Source organism: Blastomyces dermatitidis (assembly GCF_000003525.1).
Source record: "Blastomyces dermatitidis ER-3 genomic scaffold supercont1.6, whole genome shotgun sequence".
Taxonomy (NCBI): Eukaryota; Fungi; Ascomycota; class Eurotiomycetes; order Onygenales; family Ajellomycetaceae; genus Blastomyces; species Blastomyces dermatitidis.
In genome coordinates, this window is record NW_025544779.1 from 4,593,332 (window position 1) to 4,620,235 (window position 26,904).

The 26,904-nt window shown below is 44.7% G+C and overlaps 7 protein-coding genes across 10 annotated transcripts in view; 6 read left to right on the forward strand and 1 right to left on the reverse strand.

Moving 5' to 3' along the window:
• The first annotated feature begins 3,211 nt into the window (after positions 1–3,211).
• BDCG_06414 (conidial pigment biosynthesis oxidase Arb2/brown2) lies at positions 3,212–9,039 on the forward strand. 3 transcript variants are annotated; one of them, XM_045422149.1, is made up of 3 exons: positions 3,212–3,998; positions 4,068–5,377; positions 5,436–6,854. In XM_045422149.1, the coding sequence occupies exons 2-3, from the start codon at positions 4,635–4,637 to the stop codon at positions 6,505–6,507; spliced, it is 1,815 nt and encodes a 604-aa protein (XP_045281681.1). In that variant the 5' UTR covers positions 3,212–3,998; positions 4,068–4,634; the 3' UTR covers positions 6,508–6,854. The 3 variants fall into 3 exon arrangements, with proteins under 3 accessions (XP_045281681.1, XP_045277855.1, XP_045281682.1); XM_045422148.1 differs by having other exon boundaries at positions 3,374–3,986; positions 5,436–9,039; XM_045422150.1 differs by having other exon boundaries at positions 3,381–5,377; positions 5,436–6,780.
• A 1,039-nt stretch (positions 9,040–10,078) lies between these two features.
• BDCG_17310 (uncharacterized protein) lies at positions 10,079–10,195 on the forward strand (the record flags this gene model as incomplete). The annotated part of the gene is made up of 1 exon (XM_045426453.1): positions 10,079–10,195. One exon carries the CDS (start codon positions 10,079–10,081, stop codon positions 10,193–10,195), a length of 117 nt encoding a protein of 38 aa, XP_045281683.1.
• Positions 10,196–11,251: 1,056 nt separating this feature from the next.
• BDCG_06416 (C6 finger domain-containing protein) lies at positions 11,252–16,471 on the forward strand. Its single transcript, XM_045422151.1, has 5 exons — positions 11,252–12,419; positions 12,480–13,102; positions 13,157–13,199; positions 13,263–14,364; positions 14,436–16,471. The coding sequence occupies exons 1-5, from the start codon at positions 12,278–12,280 to the stop codon at positions 15,625–15,627; spliced, it is 3,102 nt and encodes a 1,033-aa protein (XP_045277856.1). The 5' UTR covers positions 11,252–12,277; the 3' UTR covers positions 15,628–16,471.
• Positions 16,472–16,666: 195 nt separating this feature from the next.
• On the forward strand, positions 16,667–17,347 carry BDCG_06417 (uncharacterized protein; the record flags this gene model as incomplete). The annotated part of the gene is made up of 2 exons (XM_045422152.1): positions 16,667–16,813; positions 17,002–17,347. The coding sequence occupies 2 exons, from the start codon at positions 16,667–16,669 to the stop codon at positions 17,275–17,277; spliced, it is 423 nt and encodes a 140-aa protein (XP_045277857.1). The 3' UTR covers positions 17,278–17,347.
• Positions 17,348–18,637: 1,290 nt separating this feature from the next.
• On the reverse strand, positions 18,638–22,249 carry BDCG_06418 (DNA damage-inducible protein 1; the record flags this gene model as incomplete). The annotated part of the gene is made up of 7 exons (XM_045422153.1): positions 21,637–22,249; positions 21,367–21,373; positions 21,134–21,312; positions 20,853–21,031; positions 20,187–20,272; positions 19,475–20,112; positions 18,638–19,401 (listed from the first exon to the last, which is right to left on the reverse strand). Exons 1-7 carry the CDS (start codon positions 21,806–21,808, stop codon positions 18,638–18,640), a joined length of 2,025 nt encoding a protein of 674 aa, XP_045277858.1. The 5' UTR covers positions 21,809–22,249.
• BDCG_06419 lies at positions 22,249–24,870 on the forward strand. 2 transcript variants are annotated; one of them, XM_045422155.1, is made up of 4 exons: positions 22,249–23,073; positions 23,275–23,923; positions 24,033–24,497; positions 24,589–24,868. In XM_045422155.1, the coding sequence occupies exons 2-4, from the start codon at positions 23,459–23,461 to the stop codon at positions 24,616–24,618; spliced, it is 960 nt and encodes a 319-aa protein (XP_045281684.1). In that variant the 5' UTR covers positions 22,249–23,073; positions 23,275–23,458; the 3' UTR covers positions 24,619–24,868. The 2 variants fall into 2 exon arrangements, with proteins under 2 accessions (XP_045281684.1, XP_045277859.1); XM_045422154.1 differs by having other exon boundaries at positions 22,278–23,182; positions 24,589–24,870.
• An 851-nt stretch (positions 24,871–25,721) lies between these two features.
• BDCG_06420 (nucleolar GTP-binding protein) overlaps positions 25,722–26,904 on the forward strand; it is a gene marked incomplete at both ends in the record, with an annotated part of 2,612 nt that continues 1,429 nt past the window's right edge. Inside the window, 4 exons of the mRNA XM_045422156.1 lie at positions 25,722–25,742; positions 25,909–26,017; positions 26,203–26,304; positions 26,377–26,857. Coding sequence (XP_045277860.1) covers positions 25,722–25,742; positions 25,909–26,017; positions 26,203–26,304; positions 26,377–26,857 — 713 coding nt within the window. The remainder of the gene's footprint in view (positions 25,743–25,908; positions 26,018–26,202; positions 26,305–26,376; positions 26,858–26,904) is intronic.

Here is a 26,904-nt window from a genome sequence, read left to right on the forward strand (position 1 = left end):
ACACTTATAAAAAGCTCAGTAGTAATCAGACATTATTTATAAAAATATTAAAATTAAAAAATTTTTATTCTTGAGAAGTTCTTGAATTAATATACAGATATTGTCAGAAACACTCTCTTCTGTTATTTAAGTGAAAACACTTTGTAAATAAATAAGAATACTCACAGTCTATATAAATGAGAGCTGTTATAGAAAAAGAGAAAAGCTCCGGTGGCCAAATGGTTAATGCGGCCACCCGGTAGCGCCTTGGCGTGGGAAACCAAGGTGTGTGGGTTTGAAACCCGCAGGGAATACATTAAATTCAGAACTCAAGCACCTCAGGTTTCTAATAAATACAGAGGTGTACAAATTGCTTCAATAAAATCACTCTATGTTTCTGAGCTGGGAAGTTATTATCGCATGTATCTAATTATCACTTCTTTGTATTTTCTATGTTCTTGTTATCTTGATATGATCTCAACACCTGTATTTTCTTCTGTATAATCAACACTTGACCTGTATTTAACATCATGCAAGGACTCATCATAAGCTCCACTTGCATATGAGTATAGTGAAAGAATAATAATAATAATAAGAAAAAGAGAAAAGAAGATAGAGTTTCACAGACAGATCTGAGATATTTATACTACTTTAGAGAGATTTATTTACACTATAAGTAATCTTATAGAATAGTCAGATTACTTTGATAAATAAGAAATAATTATAAATTACAGATCTGAATCTTTCTATATAATTATAAAGAGTGATTACAGCCTGTGAATATCTTAATTTTACAATTTTACAAAGTTAATAAAAGAATGAAAAATTTCTTACAACTTTACAGTGTTAAATAATAATAAGTTATAAGAATGAGTAAAAGATTAACTTATAAATACTTCTCTTTAATGAAAGTAATCTTACAGAAAGTAATTCATCTGTAAAATGAATCTGTGTAGTAGTTACATAAGAATCTTATAGAAAAATAATTGAAGATTAATCAGAACTCTTCAGATTAAAAGATATGAAATAAATCTATATAATAATTATACAAGAATCTTGTGAAAATGATTAAGAGTTAACTGAAACTCTATAAAATGAAAGATTTGAGATAAATCTGTATAATAGTTAGAGAAAGATCTGCAGACTATAAAGAATCTTATAAAATAAGAAACTAAGTAACAGACTCTTTTTTCTTTATAATAATAAGAGATTTTTCCTTACTGAGATTTTATAGATATGAAGAGTTTTTAGTAAGTATTACTACAGTACTGAGTCTGATTCTATGAAATTACTCAGTGAAAGACTTCATGAATAAAGTCTTAGAGAGAAAAGAGTATGTAAGAAATCTCAGTTCTTATGAATTCTTTATCTCTATTTCTATCTCTTATGTAATTAATAGAGTTAGCAGCTCTTGACTACATATAACAATATAGACTCAAGTTTATAAATACTATTTATAACTCAGCTTAAATACTATTATATATTTAATCTCTATATTTTATCTTTCTACCGCGAATACTTCTAGTAGCTATCAGTACATATCACTTCAAGCTGCAAATATGTGAATAATTGTCTGTGAGCATTTATTCTTACATTTTAAGTCATCTGAGTAAATTAGAATAGAGTCTTTTATATTAATTATAAAGATCTTTTTTAAATACTTCTTATATTCTCTCTCTTTAGATAGTTCACTTATTTACAAGTTTATAAGAGATTTCAGCTTTTCTCTTTCAGAGAGATATCTTCTCATGATTAATTTTCTCAACATTTAATGAAGAAAATTAATTCTTAATTAGTAAACATAGTCTGTATAGTTAAGAGAGCATTTTCTTTAAAGAATTATTTTTATTTCAATCAAGAAATCTATTTCAATTCAGTTCATTTTCTGAGTTAATTGATAAAAATGATGAAGAAACTCTTTCTCTGATTATATAATTTATGTTTATTCTTATAACTCTCAGAGCATAGTTCATACAGGTCTTTTCAAATCTAATAGCAGGTAAAGAAATTGATGCTTCAATTTTCATTACATTAATAAAAGATAATTTGAATACTTCTAGAATTCTTCTCAAAGCTCTGTTTTACAGACTTTGAAAGAGTTCAGTGAAATTTTCTTGATTATTTTATCAAACTTAAACCTCATAATCAGCTACTGAGATGATACAGACTATGCAAAACTATCTTATAGTCTGAAAGAATAGATCTCTCTCTGTATTTAATAGTCTGATTATACTATTTAATAGTCTTTCTGCCTTGATAGTTCTTTGTTGAATATAATATTTAAAATTCAACTTGAAGTTTAATCATACTTCTAGCTCTTTGACACTCAAACTGAGTTTAATTGAAATTAATATGATAAATACAAATTATAATCAGAAGTAATACTTTTAGATAATATAAAAACTATAAAGTTTTATTCTAGTCTTAGACACAGTTACACAGTCAGTCTAATAAGAACTTATTATAAGCTTTACTTACATATAAGTATAATAAAAGAATAATAATAATAATAAAAATAATAATAATAATAATAATGAGATCTGCTTATTATATTATTCATACACTATCTATTATATCTAATTTCATACAAAATATAGAGCTATTTATAGTAAAATAAATAGATGAGTGAAGAGAGCTAGTATTAGTAAGTATTTAATAAGTTTTATAATAAGCTGATAATAAGAAAAATAGTAGTAATATAATGTTAATAATATTTATAGTGTATAACTTCTTATTTTCTGACAATCTTCTTCTGTTATTATTTAATAAAAGTCAGTAAAAAGCTTATAAAATTGTATATAAAAAAAATAAAAAAACTGTAATTATAAGAATAAAAACTTGTTTAAAATAATAGTTATTATCTATCTGTTTTCTCTTTTAACTCAGAATATAAAAATAAATATTCTTGATATTTATTTTATATTATTTATAAAAGTGAGATACTCAGTTAATTTTTATTTATACTTTAATGATTTTAAATACAAAATTATACAGTATTTGAAATATTACAAAGAAGCTGTAATTGAATAACTGATTAATATGAACTAAAAATGTTATTTTTCAGTATTTGTGAAATTTTGATAATAAATTGATATTGTCTTTATTCTGAAAATCTGTTAATTTTTAAATCACTGTATCATGATAATATAATTGATTCTGAATTTCTTTGCAACCTCAGCATATTTAGAAATCAATTATCAATTCAATTGAGTGATTGCTTTCTCTACAATTGCTTCATTGAGTGACATGGTGAGTAGTTGAAGTTGAAGAGTTGTAGAGATTCATGGAAAAAATAGTAGTTTGTTAAGTAACTTGAGTGGATGAGTTCGTTGAATGATGAGTCACATTACATGGGCGAGAATTGGCATTGATTGGAACATCAAAAATAGATAGGGTTTTTGCAGAGGTTGCTCTTCAAATATCACCACAATCACAGGTCAGGGATCTATCTTCCAAAATCGCGAAGGTTGGTAGCCACTTTTAGACTCTTTGTGAATGCCTCAGAGCATCCAACAATTCTTCCTTTGCATGTGATAGTGTGTGGTGTGTGTCTGTATTTTTGATAACCACTCTCTCCGCCAGCACTCCAGGACTCAGCAAGTTCCTACTCTGGGGTTTCCTTCCCATCCGTGCGCGCAGTGCATGTTGAGCTGTGATCCTTGAACTAAATAAGTTGATTTCCATGGGTGATCAATCAGCCGCCAGTCACTTACTGTTGAAGTAAAAACAGCACCACATTTTTTAGTGCATTGCTGACAGCGGTGAAGGCTTATTGATATTTGGGGGCTTTTCTTCAATTGAATCCCAAAGACCAATGAGTCTGCTCTGAACTGGCTTCGGCAGATTTTATGATACGGTATGATGACCATCCGACAGACCATTGCTCATCTTGGTATCCAGCCGCGGATGCAACATAAGCGGCAGCCGGCATGGATGTTTGGGATCTTGCGGCGCTAGATTCTATCAGTGGCATGGACACTCAACTCAAACCGAGCTGCGAAGGACAGGTTAGGAGTCAGGTTGGAATAGTTTTCTGCCAAACAATTACGGCTGTGCCCGCCATTAACTAGTTACACCTTTCTCTCTAGAAACTCAAAGTCGAGCTGATACACCCTCGTTCTCGACCGGAGCAACTTTCTCCTGAGCTCGACCAGCAACTATTCAGCATAGCCCAGGAAATGGTGTTTAATTTAAAGATCGACCGGGCCTTGAAATAATCTGACGTTTAATTGGTTAGCACTACCCCAGGTCAACGCCCAGCGCATCGAAACCGCGAGACCGCATGTCAAGCTTGTTCTGTGGCATCCCAAGCTGGGTTGCTTTGCATATGTTTAGGCACAGACGGCAGGAGGTTGCCAACGGGGATCCCAGCATGATTGCGGATAAATTCCATATCTGTGCTGGCAACTACCGATCTCACAAGCGAATAAAGAGTCCGAGCCTAGGATTGATGGGTGAGACTAATGGCTTCTATTTTTCTTATTTTATTTTATCTGCCGTCATGCCCTTGATTGCTACAAATACTCTCAGCCCCCTTCTCCTACTATTTCAACAGAGGCACCCCCTCGTTCGTCCTCCTAGTTTCCCTCATCCCGTCGTGAGGATAATTTCGGCTCTTATTCCTTTCTTCCCTTTCCTTCAATTTAGTTGCTACAATGCTTCTGTCTATACCTCTATTGTTTATATGGTTTAGCTACCTGCTCCCAGCAATCTCAGCTGGGCAGTGCCCGCCCAAATATGTTAACGTCCGGCATTTCGAGCTCGAGCTCACCTGGGGAGATGCTTCTCCCGACGGAACCGAACGAAAAGTGATTTTCACTAACAACCAATTCCCCGGGCCCCAACTAAACATCGCGGAAGGTGATGAGGTTAAGGTCCTCGTTAAAAACAAACTTCCATTTGAAACATCTATCCATTTCCACGGCATTTCTCAACACGGCACCCCGTGGTCGGACGGAGTGCCTGATGTTACCCAGAGGGCTATTCAGCCAGGGGAATCCTTCCTGTACCGCTGGACTGCAGTCGAATATGGCGCTTATTGGTATCACGGCCATGCACACGGCCAGATGTCTGATGGCCTGTTTGGAGCGATTGTGATTAGCCCAAAACCGGGCCGACCTGCACCGTTTCACAAGATTTCCAAATCGCCAAAGGAGATTGAAAAGATCAGGAAAGCCACGTTGAACCCAACGACCATGTTTTTGTCCGACTGGCACCATTTGACTTCGGAAGAATTTTTCCATGTGGCTACGGATTCTGGGATCGACAACTTCTGCACGGATAGCGTTTTGATCAATGGGAAGGGATCAGTTATATGCAAGTCCCAAGACGAGTTGAATAATTTGACAAGGCCAGATCAAAGAATGCTTCTGGGAGATGAGAATCTAACGGACAAAGGGTTTGTTTGTTTACCCCCTACCTGTTCCATAGATTGACAACGCTGACTATCATTAAAGTTGTCTTCCTTACTATCTCCCGTCTGTTGTGGGTGACTTCCCCTTTGATCCCGAGAAAGTTCCGGAAGACCTCTACTACAACTGTCAGCCAAATGAAGGACAACATGAAATTCTCACCGTCGACCCTGATGATGATTGGGTAAGTCTCAATTTTATAAGCTCGTCAACAATTGCTCGCTTCATGTTAAGCATCGATGAGCATAAAATGTGGATATATGCCATCGATGGGCATTACATCGAACCCACTCGTGTCGATGCCGCTCCCGTTCCCAACGGCAGTAGAGTTTCTGCCCTGATCAAGCTCAACAAGCCTCGTAGAGACTATACGATACGTGCTGCCAATGTCGAAAGCAACCAACTGTTCAGCGGATTTGCGACCCTTCGATATGCAGGGCAAAAGAAAGGCCCTCGTCCCAAACCCAGTAAGCCCTCCATTGGATACAATGGCGTCAACCTGACGGCAGACTTTGTGGCTCTCAACGAGGACAAGATCACTCCTTTTCCACCATCCAAACCCGCTTCCAAGGCTGATACAACTTTCAAATTCAACATCGGATTTGCCGGCGCGGCCTTTCGTTGGACCCTCAGCGGGAAAGCTCCACTAAACACTTCTCAAGGAATCGAGCCAATTCTTTTCGACCCCAACGGGCCACTGGGAAGTAATAGAAATGTGACTTTCCCAACCAAGAATGGTACATGGGTGGATCTAGTTCTCATCACGGGCGGAAATTTCAACCCTCCTCACCCGATACACAAGCACTCGCACAAAATGTATCTGATCGGTAAGGGGCAAGGACCTTTCGACTGGGAGACTGTTGAAGATGCCATCAAAGAGGTTCCTCAGTTCTTTAACCTGGAATCGCCGCCCTTGGTAGATGGGTTTACATCGCCTCCTGGCACAGCACAAGATCCCGGGTGGGTAGTTGCTCGATATCAAGTGACTAACCCGGGTCCTTTCCTGTTACACTGCCATATCCAGACACATTTGTCAGGTGGGATGGGAATTATTCTGCTGGATGGATATGATAAACTTCCCGAGGTGCCAGTCGAGTATTTGAAGGCGGAGTTTTAGTCAGAAAACGTAATAAGGCGAGGAAAAGCGGACTGACGCAGAGCTCTCCAACTCTGCATATATTACCTTCAATTCGTTTGTATATATATAATACTTATTGGCCATTTTTCTTTGTATCTTAATAGCACGCATAGTACTGTACATGTACATACATACAGCTCATTTGAGAATATATTTCGATTTTAGATATTCTTTTTCCCTTGATAGAAGCCAGGGAATTAAGGGGGAAACGAGGATGAGAATGTCCACCTAGACACGCGAAGAATACTTGTCCGGAACACAGATATTTTAACTCGTCGGTCATCCTCCGTAAATACCACCTCAATCTTTTGCCCCTCACGTACTCCGTACGTCCATTGTTATTGAGCAGCCAGCAGTGAGACCCGTTTGAAAATGGTATTGTCGCGGGGAAGCTGATCTTCCCTCTCCCAACAAGGGGATTTATATCACGGGGACAGCGAACCCTAATCTGCACATATTTGTCGCAGCTTGCTCCTACATCTTAAGAGTGATAACTCCACCAAACCTCTACAAGACTACACCCTCAACTACAGCTACGATTACTGCATGAGCTTCCACTTACATTGATACTCTTAAGAACTATAATTGGTTTGGCGGTGAAGCGTACGCTCACGTCTACCACACAAGCTCAACTACTGTGGTGAAAACAGTTCACCACTTGACCGATGCCCTGGAGAAGAGAGGGAAGGGTATCTTTACTTAAGGATATCAATTTCTATGAACGTCTAAATTGGCGTCAGGACCTGGATTATTTTCTCATGCTTCGGAACATCTTTTACCATATATTGCGCGAATAATGCCGCCATTTGGCGCTTTCATGATCGTCAGGGGCGAAGAAAATAATCGTTTCAGGGACGTCTTATCCGTGTGAAAGATTATGAGGATCCCGGCCCCACCGCTCTATGGATACAAAATTCACATCTACGGTTGAATATGCGAAGAAAATGAGCTTTTGTCACAGTGATCTAAACACAACAAATTGGCTTCTTCATGCGAACTCCAACTTGAAGCTGTTTCGATTTCAGTCGTACCAACCAGTACTCTGTGGGACGTGCGAGAAGCTGCTGGGCCCTCAAAAGGCACTTGCAGACTCTGCTCTACCAGAACTGAGCAGTTCGCCATCATGTCAATTCTCTACCTCATGTTATTAACCTGGACGGGCCTGAATTGGAACCCGATTTAAGGAGATGACTTTCCCGGATATTAACCGCCACGAAAATCTTTGGTAGTCTCATTATTTGGTCGTTGGTATAATGCTTATCGTATTACGGTTCTGATAACTAGTATATGAGTTCAAGCACAAAACAAAATACATTGACATCGATCACGGAATATGAGATTATCGACCGCCCAAAGGAAATGAAGAGAGAGAGCTGTGAAGCACTGACCCGAAAAGGAACCTCCCTATGCATCTAAGAGACTATTCATATGGGCTCTTGGTCTCTCTACCGGAACGGCTTTGGTTTTGGTTCTGGTTCCCCAGCCTTGATAGATAATCAGATCGAAACGTGCAAACGTCACCGGCCAACGAAGATACTCTGCGTTCTGCACCGAAGGATCAGATAACATCTTCCCGGGTTGCTTGCGCAGATCTTTCGACTTCCGATAGCTGTACGTCCCCTCTCAATACGGTGGGCGGCTATCGGATAGCGACCCGCGGGAAGACCAGTGTTGAGATAAAAGCTTTCGAGTTCTACGGCATTTCGCATTTCGAAGACCCAAATTCATTTGAGTGGAAAGCTGAATAGGGATCCAGGTCAACTATCATTCACCGGCATGAGAGGATGTAGTGCCCCCTGAGAAGTCTTGACTGCAAAGAAAGTAGTCCGTCCTATCATGGATTTTCAAGTGTCAACTGCTGCGGGCTGATGCTAGGATTCTAGAGAGGTTGATAAGGTAAGGTACATAGGAATAGCTTGATACATCCGCCGGATCATCTCTCTTCCCTTTAGCTTAGTCCTGATAAAAAATCACCTGGGATAATGTTTCCTATCCGCAGGATTTATCCGCGCTTCCTTTCCCCCACGGTTCGACCATGGTTAATAACTCTTTAACCACCTCAACCATCATCACATTTTTGATATTTCCATGAGAATATATCACATGCTCGAAGGTGGCAGGCAACACGAAATGTGCGAGAGGTAGGTGTTTTTCAGAAGATAACGAGGTTCAATAAAAGCATCATATTATGACTTATATGTGGAAAAAAGGAGGCACTTCTGACTGGCCGGGCACACCCGCTGTTTTTCTCAGCAGTAGACGAACCTAGGTAGATATGAGTGGGAATTATAAAACTCGCCAAGTAACATTTGCTAGAGAACAATTCAACTGGCTGAGAACTGAGTTTGATATCTGATTTTGATATACAAAAGGTAAAAAACAGAAGATAACTAGGGAGAGAAGAGTACTCTATGACTCTTGTACTCTGGAATCTAGTAGCCGTATTCAGGATGCATTAAGAACTGAAGTATCTAACTATATTCCGCATGCATGGAACATGAGAGATCGTCGCTCTCCGGTCTGTCCTGATCAAGTTTTATTTTATGATCAATTGTTAGCCGTAGCTGACCGGGGGCTTGGGCCAAGACCTGATACCAGCACGCCACACGTCGTTTTAACTTCTGAGTTAGTAAGTTCGCACCAAGCTTCCACCAAGGGGGCGGAGAATTAGTTTTCGAAAGAAGCACACGAGTTCGGGTCGGGATTTACGTGACGAATGTCCATCCTCGTTTTCATTGTTATTCGTGACCCTTGTTCCCTGTCCGATCCCCCCCAACCCGGTCTATGCTCTACTACGTAATGTTCCGTTGGGTTTGCTTATGTACTTGATAAGAAGAAAAAAAAAAAAAAAAAAAAAAAAAAAACAAGAATGAATCCTATGGAACTGAGCGGCAGCCAATCGCTGAGAGAATGCAACGCACCACGGCCAATCCATGGATTTTGCCTCCGGCTGAGACGGTGAACGGGATGGGCAGGGGTAAAAAACCAGCTAGCTAACTTTTTCGACTGAATCCATCAGGCTGGGAGCTGGAAGCTAGAGCAGGATTCAGCTCCATGCAGTGCATCCTCTCACCTGCAGGAAGATAATGCCAAACACATCCGAAAAGTAGTTGTAGAATACTTCGATCACCACGCACAAGAAGAATTGTTAGTCCAAGCGGCTAATGCAGGACTGATGCATATGCACTTGGCAAATGGTCGATAGATTATTAAGGAAGAGAAAAAAATAAGCACGCAAAAACTAATGGTGATCACTGTTAGTTAGTCTTGACTGAAAATTCGAGAGGGATGCATATGCGGGAGACTTGTTTGGGATCCCGATTCGTGCTTTTCCGGAGACCAAAGCGTCCAACATTCCAATCCTTCAAGGAAACCTGTCGTCAGGTTGATTCCATGCAGGCTATTTTAGCCTTGTCGTTTGTCTGTGGAAGTTTGTGGCCCCTCTGTTCTTTTTGTGGCCCCTCTGTTCTTACGCAGTACGCCGGTGTTGGCGTTTCCCTGTCCCCTCGCCCCATCCTTGGGGCAGGCAGCCTGCCGCTGGTGCGATAGGATGCAAGGTATGGGGCTTGAAATCACGCTATTGGAAATTGAGGGGATGGAGCAGGGAAGCTCAATTGGCCAAGTGCCATGCCAAGCTGACTGGCTCTCCACTGGAGGACTCTCTTAGCTCAAGGCAAGCATTTCTATTTCCCTCCAAAGGCTCCACAGTAGGGGAAGCATCGAAGCACGGTGAGACATGGGAGGGGAGGTTTTCAAGGAGGACCCGGCATGGTGGAATTGGAGGCGCGTCCCTGGATCTCCCGTCTTTGGTTCAGCTGTGAGGTAGAAGTAGTAGTACTCCACTCCGTAGTATGATTATTATTATTATTATCCTAGGGTCTGATCATTATAATCAATCATGTTTATGCACATGCACCAGTTTGTAGATGCTCTCCCCGAATACTCCGTAACAAGAATGCTCATGGCATGATGGTGTCTCACTGGTTCTATCGAGGGCAGATGGAGGTGATTGGTGAGGCTCTGGCCTGTCTTTGCCTGCGTCGATCGATCTGGATCGCCCGCCAAGCCGTTGAACGCTCTGCTTCCCCGCGAAAAGCTGAGGAAGGTTGGGCTGGTGGAATAGTAACGCTCTTGATTCAGTAGTGGTAAGTAGTAGTAGTAGTAGTAGTAGTAGTAGTAGTAGTAGTAGTAGTAGTAGTAGTAGTAGTAGTAGTAGTAGTAGTAGTAGTAGTAGTAGTAGTAGTAGTAGTAGTAGTAGTAGTAGTAGTAGTAGTAGTAGTAGCACGGAGTACAGAGTAGTTCAACGACTGACAGTCAGTCCAGTCTGTGACAGATAACAACAGTGCGAAGTTACCTGGGCCCTTTGTTGCTGTCAAAGGGAAAAGTCCTGGTCGCACGCAACCTTGATGGGACACTTTTGTCAGTCAGTCTGCTCAGCGGTCCGGTCCACTATTTTCTTTCTAGCTTGTATGCTGAGGGCCCCATCAGAATGGACTTTCTTTTTACTTTCCTTTTTCTTTCCTTTTTCTTTCTCTTTTCTTGGAACTCATGCAGATGTTGGCAAAGAGCTCTCTATTAATAGTTGACGCACATTGCCCATCCAATCGACATTCACCCAGTGTCCCGGATTCCAGCTACCAACCCAACCACCATGCTCAGCCCGTTAACACACCGTGGATTCCCTGGCTTAAGGAGGGAGAAAAAAAAAAAAAAAAAAAAAAAAAAAAAAAAAAAAAAAAAAAAAAAGTAAAAGTAAACATGGCGAACTAGTCAGACACAATCAGTTAAGTAGTAACTTTACTGCGTAGTCCGCCGTCCGTAGTTACGGACTACTGAGTGGAGAGCCATGCATGCTGATCAGCGAGTGGCTGGCACTGCACTTCCCCTTCTCCTTAGCTAGCGTCGGTTTGCCGGGTTTGCTGGGTTTGCTGGGTTTGCTGGGTTTGCTAGGCCCTGTCAAAAAACATCATCATCTCGTCGGTCTTCTTGTCAAGCAGAATTAATTAACCGCTCATCTACAAGTTCCGACGGAGAAAAATAAGGGCATGCCCATGGATGGAGACTCAGGCAGGGCCAACTCATATTCCTATTTATAATCCTGGGATCCTGGGCCGTTAACACAGCTCTATTATAGTGCAAAATTCCAGGATGAAGGCAGAAACATCTCCGATTCCCAAGCTTCGACTGCGCTCACACCACCTCCCTTTATGTTAAGTCTTGGTAGGTTTTCATTTCTGGGCTTAACCTCGAGCTGCTCTTCTCTTCCAATTCTTTCTTTTAGATATAGCTCTCTTGGTCCCTCTTCTCGTCGAATCGACTATGGAATGTGATTGGTAAAGCCGTTGCATGATCAGTCCGGGGATTCTCTGAGCAAACCCTCGGTTTCTCCTCCTCATATCTTCGGCATTCAGTTGCTGATAACCCCTATATTTCCATCTTCATTTGATTCCTGTCTACTCCGTACACCTACACTCCATTATTATTATCTTGCGGCTCCATTGCACTAATTTCTCGGTGGGTTTGTTCAACCCTCTTGGGGTTCTCACCACCTGTTCCTCCCACCTGTGCTGAGCCCAGTGCTCGTATCATTTCACAACCCAAGCCCGCCATCCACATGGATATCAACCGAGCATAGCCATTCTGCCCACCCAGTTGCCCGCTCGTTTTTCTTGCCACAAAATAATTATACATTTACTTTTTCCTGCGTCATTTCTTTCATCTTGGATCGCATCACGATAAACTATTCGTCATGGAAGGAAACGATCCCCCGTCACCCAAACAGGCAGAAGCCCCCTTCATGAGTCCAGCCCTACCCCCAGCGCTAACTCCAAAAAACGTCCCTCAACCAAAGGCCAAAGGTCCAAGGAGACGAACCAAAACAGGCTGCCTGAGTACGTTCAGTTTGGGACGATGTCCTTAAGGGAATATACAAGCTCACTGATTCGCTCTAGCATGCAGAAAACGTCGAATAAAATGCGGAGAGGAAAAGCCCACCTGCAACAATTGCAGAAAATCGAAAAGGGACTGCGAGGGATATGCCCAGCGTGTGATCTTCAGAAACCCCGTTGGGCCTATGTCCCACTTGGGGCACGGCCCAATCCCCCCAAATTACCTTCAGCCGAGACCTGGTGCAGATCCCCTACCATTCATACGCCGTCCTCTCAGCTCCACGACGCTACAAGAGGACGCTTCTGGAGCACGCCAGTCTTTCATCCCGCTGGCACCACGGCCGACTCAGTATCCTGATGACGTCGTGAATAGTGAATCCCAATATGTGTCTAGCCTGGAGCACCAACCTGGGCATGTACATGTACATCCTGACCCGCAGAGCGGCCCAGTTCCACAGGACTATTACACTCAGCCGTATAATTTTGAAAGCGCAGAGCAGACTATCTCAGCTCATTCTCAGGTACAGCCAGTTATCTTGAAGTCCGAGTTTGGCGCAGCTTCGCCCAAGCAGTTCCTTCATGACGACTCCCTCCAAGATCAGAACAGCCAGCCTACTATCAGTCCGAAGCAGACAACGCATTATCATCCTCATGTACCCTCCGGGAAACGCGAAATCGGGCCACTTGTGAGTTGTTTTCTGTGGATGCCAATCTAAGAACAAGTGTCTAATATCCTGTAGTACGATCAGTCAAATAGAATTCCTCCCCTACAACAACCATACCGTATGACATCTCTCCTGATTCTTTCATTATTCTCTTTATGTTTCTCTAACAGCACAGGCACAGACAAACCTCAATACGAAACGTATGAAGTCGAGGCACAGCCATCCACTAATGGTTATGCGCCAAGCTACTCATATCGTGATGGTGGTCAACCGGCAAACTACTATTACGAAGAAGAAATTGACGATTATTACGATGTTGAAACCGATGAAGAAATGGAAATTCAAACCACTAATAACTATACTGAGTCGTACGAGCCACAATCAGCCACCGCACAGCAGCTAATATACTCGTTCCGCTCAATGACTGCTTTCTTAGGCGACGAAACTTCGCTGATGTCATATACCCCTTCCCCTCTTGCATCCCCTCTCATGGATCCTGAGGTAACAAGAATATTCTGTCATTTTATCACTGCTGTTGCACCGGTGCTGTCTATCTTTGAGCGGCACCCGGTGAACCCGACAGTAATTTTATCCGCGTCAGCAGTCCCACCCTCCCAGCAAAGCTTATGGACTTACACCGTGCCTACGCTTGCACTTAGAAATCAAGGCTTGTTACACGCGATTTTAGCACTTAGTAGCTATCACATTGCGAAAATACAAGGGTTGTCCCTCATGGCATCGTTTCGTCATTATCACTACGCCATTCGTCGTGTTTCCAAGGCCGTCAAACTCCCCGGTCGCCGTAAACAAACAGCAACCCTTGCCGCAACGCTGCTTCTTGGCTTTTATGAAGTCATGAGTGCTGAACACTCGAAATGGAATAGCCATGTGGCTGGAGCTTCGCAACTCATCCAAGAGAGTGATTTTGGAAGGATGACAAGGGATATCCGATCGATGAGAGCAAGGGCCAAGCAGGAGCACATGCGGCTTACACAATCAATGCCGTGGCTGGGAATGGGTGCCTCACATTTTGGCAGCCGCTTCGAAAATGACTTGTTCGCGGATAAAGAAGCTGACATTAATGACGACTTTATTAGCACCATAATGGGTCGACCCATGAGTTACAATAATTTCGGGGATGCGGAAAGGATAAACCCTGCTACTGCGTCTGAACGGAATCTAACAGAGGGCGATATAGAAGAGTATCGAATTCGAAGCGACCTGTATTGGCTTTACTATAAACAGGATGTGTATCAGAGCATGGTCAGTGGGAATCAGCTGCTGTATGTTTGACCCAGCCATATTTTGTGTCCCAAAAGCAAGTATATTCACAAACGTTTTTTTTACTTCCTAGGCTATCATATAATCGATGGGGGGCATGTCCACCCAGAGCAGGGATTGGGAAGCTCGATGCTGTTTATGGATCCAACGATCACCTTATATTGTTACTTGCGCGAACTATGGACTTCGTCGCAAGGGATCGCGCAAGAAAAATACAGGTGATAAAGCAAAATGGCGGGCGATGGCGGCCTCCACCAGGATTCTTCCCGCCTAGTATGGGTCGTGGGGGACCTCCCGGTTCACAACAGGGACAGGGCGTCGGGGCATCTGCTCCACCCGGACCTCCGCAAGGTCCGCCAGGCGACACAGCATCATCGACTAATAATAGGGATAACAGCCCTCCCATGTACGGAATGGTCCCAAATACAGGACCTGTGCGCCTCCCTTCCGGCTTCTCTGAAACGGCCCGTCGATCTCCATCCCCGAAATCAGATAACGAGAGCGATGACCTGGAAACGCGAACGGAAAAAGCGGAAGCGGAGTGGAAGGAAATCGTGGCGGCCTACGATGCCTTTGAAAAAGCACTGGGACCGGGCTTCGCGCCGCTACCAGCGGACAGCGCCCCGCCAATCGCCACGCCGTTCGGCCCTGCCCTTCAATACCGCACGCACACCATCGCCTGCATCTGGGCCATATTTTACACGGGCCGCATAATCCTCGAAAGAGGGCAGCCGGGCATGCCACCGGAGGCCATGGTGGCCGCCGCTATCTGCGCATTCCGCACAGGCCAGTTCGCAAACAGCATTGGTCGCATCGTTGCTGGGATCTACTACCCGCAACAATTTGACGGCGAAACAGCAAACCTCATACCATCACTCTCCGCCGTACTCATAGAGCTTATGATCCCGCTCTTCTACGCCGGCGTGCAGTATACCGACCCGGCACAGCGTGGGTGGACGGTTGCCAAGCTACGCAACATCGCGCGATTGACAGGCGGCGGCTCGGCAACTGCCGTCGCCAGCGGTTGCGAAACAGCATGGACGAAAGCGTTTGAGGCTGGCAGGGGCCCGCCGTACCAGCGGACGATGAGTCCCATGGCTCATGTGGATCAGGGACAGGGGACGGTATCGCTTTTACCGAGCGACGAGAGGAAGTTTGTCACGGTTAATCGGTCCGCGTCATTGACATGGGCTATGGGATTGTTAAGTTTGCAAGGGGATTATACAAGGTCTGATGAGAGGGAGGATGGTGGCGGTGGGCAGTGAGAGCTTGGGACAGAAGGGAACGGCAGTGTCTGTGGGGGCCGGGGGGGTACGGAGTCGGGGGTTGGGGGTTCGGTTACCCATCATATCGTGACATACGCGTATTTAATAATGCTCGTTATTGATCGGGATGTTGGCAATCGTGTGGTTGGGATGTATGTGATCTTCATCCCTACAAATAGCGGGATTTTGTCCGTCGAGTCACTCTGCTCCGTCAGCTTCGGCGATATTTATTATTACTGCACGAGCCGGACATAAAAGTACGTACGGATTAGAAACCTTCCGTAATACAGCTCTGGCAGAAAATACACAATATAAACAACGCTTTATCACTCTGCATTTATTTCCAAGGGCCAAGAATTTAAGCTCTCCCACCCTTGTGACATGGTAACTAAAATGCTCCCCGCTGCCGCGCAAATCATTCTTCCGACACACATACATGCCTTCCCTGTGCGCTGGCAACGTCAACATCCAGCTCTGCGCTGCATGCCGCTGCGCCTCGCGATCTGCTTTCCCCTCCGAGCGCTCCACAAATCTTAATAAGTGGCTATGATCTTACCTGGCAACAAGCCTAAGCTTGTTATTGTCGATCCCCCCCAGACGGCATGCCTCATGCTGCTTAGGCTAGCTTGAGCTCTAATGGCGGAGCAACATCTGAGGTTGTTGGCAATAGTTGGTTTATATTAAGAATCTAGCTGCAATGTGACGACCTCTAGATCATGCGGTGACCACAGCAAATGCCTCAGGGGGTTCAACTATCTTCTTGATCACCATAGCAGTTATACAATATTAGATAATTACATATAAAAATAGATGTATAATGAAGCTCTTCTTAACTTGACGTGCAGTCGACCTCCTGCTCTTGGTATTATTATTGTTATTTTCTCCATCTCTTTTGTTCACAGTACCTACACTTCTTCCTGCGTCGATTTGGTAACCAGAAAAGACACCAGGAGTTCATGTCCTTCTGGTGTCTCGTTGCAGAGAACAAACGAACCGGGAAGCGAGGTAATCTCCCATACGCGCCAAAGAGCACCAAATCATGGTCAAATCAAGCACCATCTTTCTGGGTCTGCGCATTTTCGCCGTTTTAATATCCATCACAGGTGCCGTTGGCTTGGGATGGGCAACTGGGATCCTATATTCTCCTGATACGGGCCCGCTCTCTGAGGCGATTGGAATATCTTCTGTATGTTTAAAATACACGCAAAATCGGGGCCCCTATATCGGGCACCTCCCTTTTCCATCATACACATGCGATATCTAAGGACCAAAAAAAAAAAAAAAAAAAAAAAAAAAAAAAAAAAAAAAAAAAGCCAACTTCCTGACCCATGCTAATCGAAAAATCGAAAAACACAACAACAATAAACCAAACAGCTCTCCATCTCAGCATTATGGACTCTAATTGCACTGAACCTGACCCTCCTTATCGGAAATGGCCACATCCATCCCGCCGCCATCATCACCCTCGATTTAATCCTGGGTTTGTACGCCGTGGCGGGTGGGATTGTCGTGGCCATCTCGCCGTTCGCCGACGCGAGTTGGATCGATTGCGGAGAGGGCCGGCGGACTTCTATCTGCAAGGACTCAGCGGAAACCAGTGCTGTGGTCTGGCGGTTCGTTGCGGCTGCGTTTTGCTTTATGAATGGGTGAGTTATCATACGGGATCCCAATCGCAATCGCAATCAACGCTTCCTTCCCCCGCTGAGAGGAACGAACATGGAAGAGACATTCTTGTGGAAAGCAGTCCTGTGTTGAGATAGTAGCTAACATAACCGAACCGAACCGACCCCCCTTCTCTCGGGGACTCCTTTTGGTTGGGAAATAATAAAGAATCATTCACGTTATATTCCTCATCTCCGCAAGGCCAATAAAAAAGAGACGCTCCGACGATATCGAGCTTAAGGAATAAAACAGGTTATAAATTATAACTCCCGCCGCAATCCTCTCAAAACTACCTACCTTAAAACGAACGTGCGCTGGGCTGGTGGTGACGCTTGCAAATTTCTTTTTTCCCCGTGTCAGTAAGAGGGGCACTGAACGGGGGGATGTGGTGAATTGCGAGAGCGTTGAAAATGAAATATCCCAGCGATGAGAGAACAAGAAGAAGAAGGATAGTTGGATTAATATTTGTTCCGGGATTTCCTTGCCTCTGCTGGGCCGTGGAGATATTTGTCGGTCTATGTCTGTTCTCTCGTCCGACTGTCTTTTTATGACTGATAACTACTTGATGTCTAATAATGTCTGTCTGATGTATGACACGTAACCAACGAACCCATCCGGCTGGCAGCTTTAGCATAGCTTAATGTTTAATAATTTAGTATTTAATATGCGAATTACACACTCGTTTAAGCTGAATAACAGGAGAAAATGTACGTGTACAAATAAATAAGTCTCCCCTGTTTCTCAAGGTTTTGTCTTGCCCCGAAGAGAGGGAGAGTAGACAGTCACTTTGACAAATCGTAAGGGCAAGAGATGGATACCTACAGACAGAGCAGGTATGTGAGTCACATTTCTTTTCGCGAGTTAAAAGAAAATAATTAAGCGTAAATTTAAACATTCCCCCCCATGAATTTAAGCATAATTTCACCCTCCGCCCCCTCAGGAATTTTATAAACAGCCATGACACTCTGTTGATTAATTCACATGCATGAATAAACTCCTTCATAATCAATGTAGTTAAAATATTGTTAGTAAGGGAAAGGAAAGGAAAAACAGGCAAGGATCGAAAACGGGAAAGCTATGTATAACTGTATATATATCTGGCTATGCGAAACTGTAATGGACATGACGGCATTGGATTAAGTGTAGCCTGGGGAATGGGGGCGATTCATGAAACGTCAGGATGGGGGGAATGGAATAGGTTTGTATCGTGTCCTAACTGGGATCGAGGATATCTTTGTCAAGGAGACCCAGGTCATTTTTGACCATGATAACACGGAAGGAAGGGCTCTTGATAGAAAAACCGTCCAATATTAAATACAAATTCAGGGTAATGGAACCTCGTGGATTTTTAAATAAGATAGCCTATGGCTCCTTCAAGATCACCACCAGCAGCTTCAAGAGCTTGTAGTGCTTCTTCCCGGGTGAATCCAAGATCCGTTATCTTGGAAATTGACTCTGCGGGCCATGGCGAGGCCGGTGCAGAGGAGGATTGAGCGGGAGGTTGAAGGTGTGGGCTATTGGAGGATGATGGCCCGGAGGGAGAAGGGTGGATGTTAATTCTTGGTGTGGAAGAAGATGGAGAGGGAGAATTTGCTGGCCTGATCTGGGACGGCGAGGCAGAGGACGAAGGTTTGCCAGCCGGTTTGGCGACTGCACCTGATCGGGCACCAACAAGGGCACCATCTCGACCACGCACTAGCGGCTCATCCTCGAGTTCATCGTGCTTGGGGATTTCTGCTTCGCTAAGGAACGGCACGGTTTGCCCTGCGATCCTTAGGACGTTATCTTGTAGATCAATGCAGGCTTGATGTCGCTTAAGCATGTCGAGCCCAATGAGGAGATCTATGTGTTTGCCATCCATCACAGCGAATGAGCAGGAAAGGAATATATCCCCGATCTTGATCTGAGCGGAGTGCACTCGTCCCAAAATATCAGCTGTCCCAACGCCTTTCGCGACACCACCGTACCGACGGTCAATTAAGCGCATGATATTGCATGCAGACGCACACTCTGGCGACATTATTGTGACTTGGGCGCCGGAGTCCACGAAGGCCTTAACACGGTGGCCATTCACTTCGACAGGAACGTACAACATGGTCACTCGACCAAAAGCTGGAAGAAACCGTGAGCATGTAACGACAGCACTGGAAGGGAGAATTAAACCAAATCGAAGATTACAACTCACCTTCTGGCGTATGCTCCATCGCAGCTTGCAGATTCTCCATAACCGCATTTTGACGAATAATTTCTTCAATCTCCTTCTGCGCGTCTACATTAAAGGGATCCGAATTTAACATCGCAATCCGTGCCTCCCTCGCCGCCAACGCCTCTGCTTCTTGCCGTTGCTGCGTAAGTAACACCTCACGGAACCGCTGAGCATTGTCAGCCACCTCCGCTAGGGCTGGATTTTGTCTTCTCACTCCCTCCAGCACTCTAGGGTCCCCAAGCATATGCAGCCGTAGCGTCTCAGGATCCGGCATTTCCGCCTGCCTGCTGGCTAGTGCATTTTGTATAGATGCGTTCCCTCCCGCTTGACGACGTACGTTGTTTTGCTGTTGCTGTTGTTGCTGGGGCCGTGGTGTCTGGGTCTGGATCTGCATGGCAAGCATGTCCCCCTCCCGAATCGCGGCTTGAGCTAAAGTCTGGGAATCGCTTGTTAGGAGTTTGTTATTGAAGAAGAGGCGTAGTGCCGACGAAGGTATGTTTATATCGCTTTGGATGACAGCCTTTAGATCTGCGACGGTCATGTCATCGCCAACATCGAGGGAGATAAATTCGGAGTCGACCTGTATGTCCGATGCGACCACGGAAAGCGAGATTCTCCTGGTAGATGTTAGTCGCAGCAACAACAGCTGAAATTCCAGTTCCGCTCCTAGCATTAACATAAGCAATCTCACATGGTTGAACGAAGGAGGCCTGTCAGGCCAAGGGTTCGATAAAGCTGTTCGACGTAACGAGCAAAGCTGTGATGTTGCGGGATGTTCTGTCGGAGGAGGATCAGATGAATAGTAGGTTGGCCGGCAGCTAGTCAAATCGTCAAGGTGGGAAACAAATTAGATACTTGAATGACAGGATGTGGAAAATGGGCGAAGACGTTTTAAGACGGTCCGAGAAGAAACGGAAGAATTGTAGTGAGTAGTGAGGCGGGCAAGGTTGCGGCCAACACAGTCGACGCAGGCACAATTGAGGGACGTTGGGGTAGCAGGATGAGCAAGACAGACAGCTCTGAATAAAGGCCGGGAGAGAGACAACGGAATGCCTAACGCGGAGAGCAATCGGAGAGGACCTGAGGCCAAAGAAGATGTAAGAAGAGGACCGAGAGGAATGTGTCCATGTCTAAGACAATGATCTCAGAGGGGAATTGAAAGAGAAGTATGATTTAAATCAATGAAATATGAAGTTCTAAGGAGCATCAGACGGATGACTAAGGGGCAGACCCCCGCTGCTTCTCCGTCTCGTCTCAGCTTTCTAGACAGATTCTACGCAAATCACCCACATTACTCCGTATATAAATATATCTACTTGGCACTGTCACTGTCTGTCAGTTCGCTTGATTAACGAACCACGAAGTACGGAGTACTGGTACTTCCATGGAAAGCCGCTCCAAGACTCCAATGGAGCAGGCAATGGAGTGGTTTGTTCCTGAGCCTTCGCTGGCCTTCCAAGCTGCGTAGCAAGTGTCTGCCTAACTTAATAGCCTGGTGTCCATTGCATATTCGCCGGTTCGAGGCAAGCCCGTTTGCTAAATAGGATAGGAGTTACCCTAGCACAAAAATGAGAGCTGCAGAATGACACAGCGCCGCTGATTCAACGCCAAACTTATCCTGCAAGCTCCATACCATACCCTCGTTTGGTGGTTCTTTGCACCATCCGCCAACCCCGCTGATGAACAACGCGCGATGCATACGCCACTTACCGATGGACACACGCCAAGCCAGCTTTGGAAAGCGGACGATGTCGCCTACGCGCTGAAATTCATGGTGCTCTTCTGGATTGCTGGCGCTTCTTATGCAGGTTAAATATCTAACCTTGGTCCGGCGGTCGCATGAGCTATTCCAGGCGATTGATATCCTCTACAGGGGTGCTTCGGCAAGTTGAACGATTGACGCGAGCAATTGTCCTGCCAAACACTAACTACTTCCGTCCCCCATATTTGAGTTGGTCCTATTTGTGACCTGTCGAGTTCGTTTACATCTGTTTTGTAACCCTTTTCTTTAGGAGGCCTGTTATACAATCTGATTCAAGACACCACCTTAACCCGCCACGCGCTCTGGAGATCACAGTCGAAAAAGATGACGGACGTTAAACGCATCGTTAAATTAGATTCTGGCAGCTAGCGCGTCTGACCTTTCAGGGAATATGGTTTTATATCCTCATGGCCAGTCGGGAATGAATCTACATGAATTTTGGGATGATATCCTATCCATTCATTGTGGTTGGTTGGAGCTTCAATAATACATGACTCGCGCAGGTCGAGCTCTCCAGACCAGCCTACGGTATGTTTGCCGTCTTCTCTCATTCCTCACGCACCAATGAAATTGCGATCCATTTACTTCTTCGTCCGATTGCAGTCCCCGAGACAGGAGAAGATGACTTTTTGAGTGGCGATCATGCAACGTCGATGCTCGGATAGGAGGATTAAGCGTATTCGAAAATTCTGTCAGTTTCTGGCATAGGAAAATAGCGCATGCCAACAGCTGAAACAGGCCACCAGCGATTGGCAGGGTGCATTTCCGTTGGTTGTTTCCAAGCATGCATTTTGGTGCCGGAGAGTAGAGTACATCAAGGTTTTCGTGAGCAGGCTAATCAGATGTTTCCTTCCATAGGGAAATTTTCGAAGAATTCAATAGACTCCATGTATTCCTGGGAGAAAAAAGGTAATCATGGCTGCTCTACGCTCTGTCCGAACAACCTGTTTGTGAGAACCTGCCTGGCGCACCCAGCAAAGCTATGATATTTATGCGCTACACTGGCGGACTGAGTGGGAACAGGAAACGAGATGGGTAATATATACCAGTGACAACCTGCCGCGCGGGGACAAAGCCCATGGTCTGAAATTTTATCGGTGTGCGATATCGACCTATTCATCACGTTATATAGTTACACTACATAGGAATGCGAAGGAGCTTGGATCCATAACCCTATGCTTAAGCATTTATTCAATAGTAGGCATAGTAACCTAAGTACGGAGTTCTTCTATACGTTTTTGTCTTCTGAAACATCCATATTCTTTATCACATGGAGGGGCAGTTCAGTGGCACAGGAATACTCAGCTTTGACCTCGAAATTCACCAAACAGTTGCTGCGGGGTGGGGTATCTCCAAAGTACCCCACGGGCCGCGAACACCGACTCCCTCATGAATCGCCATCTGCAAATTTCCTCCTCCATCGCGGAAGCACCATTTCTGCTTTCTTCAACCTCATGAGAAAATCCTCGAACATTCCCACCTAGTACGCCCATCATTAGAACACTCCTGTCACCACCCCTATTGAAGTTACCCGGATAACCCAACTGCTAGCTGGGGACAAGCTTGCAGTCCGACCCGTCGCCCCTCTCTTCCGCTGCCTCCCTCCTCCTCTCTTTCTTTCACCCACCGCAGCCAAAACCACAACAGCCACGATCTTTTCTCCCCGCATACTTTAACATTCGCTCTTTTGCGGGAGATTAAAACAAGGCCGTCATTTATCGCTCAAAAAGTAAGGAGGAGACAAACTACCACATCCCTACAACTTGGCCCACTGGATTTCTGCACGGCATCACCGTCAGCTTGCTGCCATATCAAGGTAGAGTTTTCGCATGCGAGTACCTGGTCTTCTCTCACTCTCTCTCGGAATATTGCAATTACACCTTGCTTCATTTTGCTGCTCTGACTAGGCCGACCTTTTCTGAGAAGTAAAAAAATACTACCTTCCATTCTATAAATTCTTGAGCTAAATATCATTCTGAACAATTGCTGATCAATCGTCCTCTCTCCTTCTCCCCAGATACCGCTTGTTGAGATATTTGGTCGATTCGCAGGGATTTTATTACAAGAGTACGAAGACAGACTTAGATATATGGGATAAGGGACAATAGTCTATCAAAGCCCGAAATCTCGCAAATCGTTCGTCATCCTCCAACGGCTCACATTCCCCCGCCTGAGCTTACCTCCAGTCGAAATATTCGAACATGACGGAAAACGGGACAGCAGTCAAAGACCAACCGGTGGGGCCGGCGGTTGATAGCAACATCTCCCCTGGACTCTCCGCTCCGTCGCGCGACACATTTTCTTCCATGGAGACACTGCCCACCCAACGTAACTTCCAGCGTGCCCCCTTAACCGAACAGTCCAGAATTGCTCAGCGCTCAGCAATAGCGCAGGCAGATCTACTCATGGCTCATGAATTGGAAGCGGTGGGCAACGAAGTCCATGCTGATGATGACGATGACGACGATGAAGAGGACGAATTCGTTGAAGTAGAACATGATGATGTGGCAGATTATTCTTGGTATTTTCGGCGGCCACCACCCACAAAACGAACAGAGCTGGATCAGCTTCATCCATTTGTCCAGTTGTTGTCCTTGTCAAATGTGGAGGATTGCTTAGCTGTTGAGGCGGCGTTTCCGGAGAATGAGAGATGTTCACCTGAGAAGGTAAGCCAGTTTATTTCTGCGCAGTTTATTTTGATTACGGGGAATTACCTCCATTGTGGTTCCCTCCGAGTGAGCTAATTTCAAACCCACCCCACACAACACTCTACAGGTCGAATACCGTTTAACAAAATGCCCCGAACTTTCACTGGGAGTATTCTACCTCCCGCCAAAGGATCCAAGCAAACCAAAACCCAGAGCACAGTTAATCGCTCACATCCTAGCCACCAGAACCCCAGCGCTGTGCGTAACCGACGCCGCCATGGGCATCCCTCCTAACTGGCGAGACAAGTCATCATCTACACTGGAGAGCTGTAACGGCTCCGAGCCACTGGGCCACCAGGACCAAGGCTCGACGATCGCAGTGCACTCCCTCGCCGTCCTCCCAGAGCACCAGGGGAAGCGGCTCGGCTCCACGCTGTTGAAAGCATATATCCAGCGCATAAAGGATGCCGCAATTGCGAATCGGATTGCGCTCCTGGCTCACGACCATTTGATACCTTTTTATACAAGTCTAGGATTTGAGAATCGGGGTTTGAGTGATTGTACGTTTGGTGGTGGAGGGTGGTATAGCATGGTATGTAGTGCCGTATCTCTATCTACCACGTCAGTTCCTACTTCTTATAAATAAATAAAAATGCTGAATATGGGTGCTTGGAATTTAATAGGTCTTGGATTTCGCAAACGTTGAGGTTTGATGTGAAAAGGAAGGGGGATGGAGCCGACGACAACGCTTCAGTTTCGGGACTGCGGGCAGGAAACACAATAGCGGTAGTGCTCTTTTTTTTTTTTTTTTTTTTTCCTTTGCTTTTTCTCATTGTTTCTTCCACGAGCATATATGTAGGCTTTAGGTTGGATTAGACTGGGAGAATCAGAGTGCACATGAAGGGATTACGCGGTTGAGACGGATACCATAAGAAGCATCGACGTGAAGGTCTAGGTATATCCCTTTTGGTTTTTTTTTTTTTTTTTTTTTTTTTTTTTTTTTTTTTTTTTTTTTTTTTTTTTTTCCCATTACCCATGATGAGACATATCTATCTATTCTGGTCTGGTTGGGTGGTTATTGTGATTTATTTTTGTTTGGAAGGGAGCTATAGGAAACAGCGAAAAAATAATGGGCCATGGGTGGGTGGGGCGAAGAGGGATGGCGAGGCTGTCTGTTTTTTGCATTATTTTTTTCCTCTTTCATTATGTCTGGGGTTCATGAGGCAAAACAAGAGATTTTTCATTTTTCATTTTCGCTTGTTTTGTTGGCTTTACGTGCCTTCATGAGTCTATAGGAATGAGGGGAATAGGATGCTGCGGGCGGATTTGAGTGGATATGCAGTGTTCCTTTGCAAGGCGCATCGCATTCCCCATGTTTCATTTTTGTATTTTATTCTTTTTATGTATATGTATGTATACGTAACTTGTACAGTACTTTTATCAGTTACTGGACTTGTCTGTCTGTATATAAAAAAGAAGGAATTGAGCATATCCTTCCTTGTTTTTCTGCCCCCTTGGAATTTGTAACTTAGAGTAGTGTAGTGTAACTTACGCCGTTACGCAGTACGTACGCTGTCCGCTGTCAGCTCTCCTGCCCGCCCGATAAGCTCGATAGGCTAAACCTTCCCAACCTGGGCCCACCGCCTCGGGAAAAACTTCTGTTCCGGGCAGCCCTGTAAACCACAAACAGCTTTTTTTATTTTTTTGATTTTAGATTTTCAATCCTACCTGGCAGAGCGAGGGACGGCATCCATCCATCCATCCATCTCAACAAATCAACCCCTAACCCCTTCGTCTTTTCTTTTGACCAGGCATCATGAAGACGACTTGGAAGGAGGTATGTACAACTATCTATTTTTCTTCCCTCTCCCCATTCGGCTTGTCGTTTCTCCCCCGGAACTTGAACTCTTCTTGACCTGCCCGCCGCAACTCTGTTAAAATTGATGAAGTTTCGGTCACTGACAAGCGCACGTTGTTTTTTTTACCGTTTTCGCTATTAATAGATTCAACCTGTGCCCTCGAGCCAGGAGTTCCTGGATATCGTTCTTTCTCGGACGCAGAGACGGCTGCCGACGCAGATTCGTGCTGGTTTCAAGATTAGCCGGATTCGAGGTGGGTTTTCTTCGTCTGGTTTTCTCTCTGGTTTTCCGCTTTTGGTGGGACCTTCGAGTGTATGAGAGTGGGAGCGAAAGAGAAAAATGAAAGGAGAATAAATGAGGACGATTTGGATTAGGAAGAAGCTAGCAGTGGAAATTTTAAGGCTTGATGGTTGCTGACCTATGCCTACAAACCTATAGCGTTCTATACTAGAAAAGTGAAGTTTACACAAGAGACTTTTTGTGAGAAATTTCAAAATATATTGGAAGGCTTCCCAAGGTTGCAGGACATTCATCCATTTCGTGAGTTTGTTCTATGTTTTCTGCTGTTTTGTGGAAATGAGTCACTCTCGCTGACTGGATTACTTATTTCAGACAAGGATTTGATGAACACGCTCTACGATGCCGACCATTTCCGTATTGCACTTGGCCAGCTAGCTACCGCCAAACATCTGATAGAAACCGTTTGTCGTGACTATGTCCGCCTCATCAAATATGCTCAGTCGCTATTCCAATGTAAACAGCTCAAGCGGGCTGCTCTAGGTCGCATGGCGACGATATGCAGACGGCTGAAGGATCCGCTTGTCTATCTTGAACAGGTGCGACAGCATCTCGGCCGTCTGCCCTCGATCGACCCCAACACTAGAACGCTCCTTATTTGCGGATACCCAAACGTTGGCAAGTCCAGCTTTCTGAGGAATATTACCAAGGCAGATGTCGACGTGCAACCATATGCGTTCACTACTAAGAGTCTATTCGTCGGCCATTTCGATTACAAATACCTTCGCTTCCAGGCGATTGATACCCCTGGTATCCTAGACCATCCGCTTGAAGGAATGAACACCATTGAAATGCAGTCGATTACTGCTATCGCGCATTGAGATCTGCATTCTCTACTTCATG

Bases quoted from the DNA above. Each gene is read 5' to 3' on its own strand.
- BDCG_06416 (XM_045422151.1), top strand. From the start codon at position 12,278: ATGGAAGGAAACGATCCCCCGTCACCCAAACAGGCAGAAGCCCCCTTC. The intron at 13,200-13,262 runs GTATGACATCTC...GCACAGGCACAG, and splicing joins TCCCCTACAACAACCATACC to ACAAACCTCAATACGAAACG. The intron at 14,365-14,435 runs GTATGTTTGACC...TTTACTTCCTAG, and splicing joins GTCAGTGGGAATCAGCTGCT to GCTATCATATAATCGATGGG.
- BDCG_06414 (XM_045422149.1), top strand. From the start codon at position 4,635: ATGCTTCTGTCTATACCTCTATTGTTTATATGGTTTAGCTACCTGCTC. The intron at 5,378-5,435 runs GTTTGTTTGTTT...CTATCATTAAAG, and splicing joins GAGAATCTAACGGACAAAGG to TTGTCTTCCTTACTATCTCC.
- BDCG_06419 (XM_045422155.1), top strand. From the start codon at position 23,459: ATGACGGAAAACGGGACAGCAGTCAAAGACCAACCGGTGGGGCCGGCG. The intron at 23,924-24,032 runs GTAAGCCAGTTT...AACACTCTACAG, and splicing joins AGAGATGTTCACCTGAGAAG to GTCGAATACCGTTTAACAAA. The intron at 24,498-24,588 runs GTATGTAGTGCC...GGAATTTAATAG, and splicing joins GTGGAGGGTGGTATAGCATG to GTCTTGGATTTCGCAAACGT.